The sequence below is a fragment of the Carya illinoinensis genome, chromosome 15 (assembly GCF_018687715.1).
Source record: "Carya illinoinensis cultivar Pawnee chromosome 15, C.illinoinensisPawnee_v1, whole genome shotgun sequence".
NCBI classification, from domain to species: domain Eukaryota; kingdom Viridiplantae; phylum Streptophyta; class Magnoliopsida; order Fagales; family Juglandaceae; genus Carya; species Carya illinoinensis.
In genome coordinates, this window is record NC_056766.1 from 11,660,073 (window position 1) to 11,664,254 (window position 4,182).

Consider the following 4,182-nt stretch of genomic DNA (forward strand, 5'->3'; position numbering starts at 1 on the left):
AGCTTCAACCTGTGTGTACATTGGCGACCAAGGCAAAAAATCGATGGAAATTAGTTTTTGCAGCATTTTTTGTGGTGCTGCAATAGAGGTAGAATACAATGTATCAGATAGGGATTGCATCGATTTCAAACTGTTGTCGAAAACCTATTGCGGCGATATTAAACTGCTGGTAAAAAGGTAAACAATGTCCAAAATTTTTAAAAGCAACCGCAACAAAAAACGTCAGAGTAACACAATTGCAGCGACATATGGGGTTTTTTAGCAACGGTAATTTATGACGCAACATAATTTTTTCAACGGTTTAATGTGAGGGCTGTACAGGCTGTTGCAGTAGAAATTGAGGCTATTTGAGTCGGATTTAATTCGCTGGAAAAGGAAATTAAATGCGACAATTTTTAGATTTCGTTGCTTTTATCCATAAATAAGCATTCTGTCTCAACCAACGTGCGTCGATGGAATATCGCCTCTAATACTTTATTGCAACGATTTTAGATAGTATTTGCGACTAAAAATAACACTGCAATAGCTATGTTTTCTTGTAGTGATTGCCAATCATAATCAAGTAAACGTAGAGATTTGTTTCGTGGACGTCAATTATGTGTTCAATCGGGGATTTCAAAGATCATCCTTGAGAGTGACAGTTTATTGATGGTTGAAGCTCTACAAGCAAGACGAGAATCTATGCTAGCTTTGGCAAACCTAATCCAGGAGGTTAAACATACAACTGATGCAGCAGTTTGAGGTTTTCCAAGTTCAACATGTTTTGAGGTTGGGAAACAAAGTGGCTCATCAATTGGTAAGGAATGCATGGAAGATTGCAGATGTTGAGCTCTGGATGGGTTTGGTTTCTTATTGTATTTCTCAATCTGTTTGGTTGGATCAAGTTCACTTGTAATTTTATCAATGAAAGTTTCTTGCTTAAAAAAAGGAAAAATGTTGAGGTAGAGATTGATTCATTGTGACAACAAGTGTGTGCACACTTGTTTAAAATAAATGGAGTATAGTTATATTTGTAGCGAAGATAAAATAGGACATAATTAATTCTAATTAACAATACTAAAAAAATTAAATTACATCCCAACCACAGGATCCATATTGTCTCAATCCATAAGCAACAGAATATTATAGTCTTCCCTTTAAAAAAAAAAAAAAACAAACTCAGCAATTAAATAAAATGGGGCAAGGGCCCCAATCCTCAATCTTATGAAGGTGTTGGATTTTCATATTCATAAAAACTATCATACCCGGCCATTCTCTACATCAAAATTTACGGTTCGAATCCTCGAAACCATAAATTTGTCATGAGATTCTTGCAAATTATTCAATAGTATGTAGAGAATTAGATTGTAAAACATCATTTCAATCCAACATTTTCAATCACATATAACGATAATTGTAACTTTTACATCAAATAAATTAACTTTCAAAATGATCACGACAACTTCTATTCATTGTCACTCCAAAATTAACAATCATTTGAACAATGAATTCCTTTCCTTTCGTGGGACACATTACACTAAATTATTTGAAGGACGAAAAGAATAATTTGAAATGCAAAATGAACTAATCTTTGACTATTACATCATATAGAAATGGATACGATTTATAGCTCAAGTACTTTAGAGACGAGTTCAGTAATCTGCATCACTTTTCCATTTATGTAGATTTTCCCTGTCTCCTCTTTCTTTCTTGTGAAAGCTTTTTGGCTAATCTGCAAAACAGTTTTTAATTACGATGCACACTTAGTTTGATAGCAAAAAATGACTAAAAAGATGCTACAATGCACATGCAAGAAAGGTTTTCCATACTTTCTCAAAGCCTCCTCATTTGTGCCACAGTGTTTAACTGGTTCTGATAAACCAGTCTGTAAATTCACCCTTGAAACTGGTTTCTTTAATAATTTCTCCCCTATCTCTACAAGTTTGTTCAAGTTCTCTTTCGTAGACGCATCTACTGAAGCTTCTGTCCCACTCAATGTGTCATCCTAACCACAACATTTCATAAAAATAGTTATCAACGTGGAAATTTTAAAACTCAATCCTTGGATGAATTAAAAACCTAAAGAAGAATTTCTTACTTGAATTCTGAGGTAATTCTCTTCGGAGTGAAGGGCTTGGAACACCACAGCTAGGTTCAAATCAACCATATCTGCACTTGATTGAGTAAACACCTCCACCAATGGTACTGAACCACCATGAAGTAACCAGTTTAAAATTCCCCACTTGGCTGCCATTTTTGCATTGTATCTTTTTTCTATCTTTCCTGAGCCTGTACCTATTGAGATTACTAGAAAACGACCATAATGATCTGTGGATTTGATTGGGAAGAAATCAGGATTTGCATCATAGATCTGTTTAGTCGCTTGGTTTATAGCCACGAGAGCCTGGACCATGGGAAACAGATAAAGATCAGCTTAATATTTTGGAACTTTGATGTTGAAACTTTTGGAAAATACTCTAAAAAGATAAAATTGTACCGGATTGTTTGCAACAACACCACCATCTATAAGATTGAATTCACTATCATTTCCTACATCATTTTTGTGCTTGAAGTAATGGGCAGGGAGGTAGGTTGGAGCTGCTGAAGTGCCTATGCATATGTCTGACAGTCGAGCATTCGCACAACAGTTCTTTTTCGCCTGCACAAAGTAAGAATATGTAAAAAAATTGCTCTCAAGTTTAGCAAACAATGATTTCTAGAGAGAGAAGGAGAGGTCAAACCTCATAGGATGAGAAAATGGTTGGTTGCAGATACTTGATATCAAAAGTTGGTATAACAACATTGGTCAATGTACTATCCAGCCGAGTTTCCCCTAATTTCTCTCTCAGAATCCGGTGAAGGTATTTCCCGTCATATTTGGGTCCTATCAGAGATCTGAATATTGTTTTGATTCCTCCATATATGCCACTGTAAAAACAAAAACAAAAAAAAAAAAAAAACAAAACAAAACAGCACGTTATGCTCATCCAATTAATATTAAAGTATTGAGAATGTGAAAAAGTGCAGTTTTGCACAGAATATAGAGCTGCATGCTTTTGTGCTAGCTAATGGAGGGAGGGGTTAAAGTATGAAGAGTAGTGGTACCTCTCCTGTGGGAAAATCGATGGACCGTGTTGCAGATAGAAGGGCTTGATATCCTTAGCATCAAACAGAGGTCGATTATTTTCATTTGGAGCAGCTAGCATGGCAGTAACAAGACCACCTGTGCTTGTTCCTGCAATCACGTCAAAGTAGTCTACAAGTCTAGCTTCCTCCCCATCCAATTCCTACACCATTGTTATATCAAACTATTTAGTAGTTGACATGGTTAATTACTACTACTGCATATATATGATCAAGTTTCATAATATTTTATATGCCTTTTTGTAAATTAAAACCTTGAAACTTTCTTGTAAACAAAAAGTAATCAAATACCTGAAGTTGGGATTCAAGGAAAGCAAGGATAGTTGCAGGGATGATCCCCCTGATACCACCCCCATCAATGCTTAGAATGGTGATCAAGTTGTCGGATGTTGGCTGCTGAGTATGAACCGACATTGTGTTTTCCATGGAAAAGATGAAATTAATGGGTAATTACTCAAATTACTTTGCTGGTAATAAAAATGAAGGGAAAAGATTGCGACGTTGTTGATTACTTCTTATTGCAAACTGGAAGATGAAAGAAAACTTAATTGACAAACCCGTATTTATAGCCTGATGTTTGGATATATGACCATATTCAAATTAATGTAGTACTCATCACTTCTCCACGTGGGACACGGTTTTTATGATTTAACTACATCTAGCTAGATGATTTAATTACATCTAGCTAGTTAGCTAGCTAGCTACTAAATATATAATAATTATCTCCGTAGAAAATATAATTATGAGAAATGATATTTATATGACTCAAATTGTCTTCGTGAGAAATATAATTATGAGAAATGATATTTACATAAGTCATAGTTCAATTTGTAAGTTTTACGCTTTTAAAAAAAATAAATAAATATAAAATTCATGTGAAAAATAATAATTTTTTAATAATAGGCATCACTCTTTTTAAAAAATAATGTGTGATATTTATATAATTTATGACTATATTTAATATTATTTTATATTTATTGTTTGTCATATAATCTGCAAAAAGGAAAACACGTGTTTAATGCCATCATATATGGGTCATGCATTGTTTATATATATATA

At 34.1% G+C, this 4,182-nt stretch overlaps 1 protein-coding gene across 1 annotated transcript; it reads right to left on the minus strand.

Annotated features, from left to right (window-relative positions):
• Positions 1-1,357: 1,357 nt before the first annotated feature.
• LOC122297341 (patatin-like protein 2) lies at positions 1,358-3,633 on the minus strand. Its single transcript, XM_043107383.1, has 7 exons — positions 3,415-3,633; positions 3,085-3,266; positions 2,721-2,907; positions 2,477-2,638; positions 2,078-2,383; positions 1,809-1,984; positions 1,358-1,711 (listed from the first exon to the last, which is right to left on the minus strand). Exons 1-7 carry the CDS (start codon positions 3,547-3,549, stop codon positions 1,657-1,659), a joined length of 1,203 nt encoding a protein of 400 aa, XP_042963317.1. The 5' UTR covers positions 3,550-3,633; the 3' UTR covers positions 1,358-1,656.
• Positions 3,634-4,182: the final 549 nt, after the last annotated feature.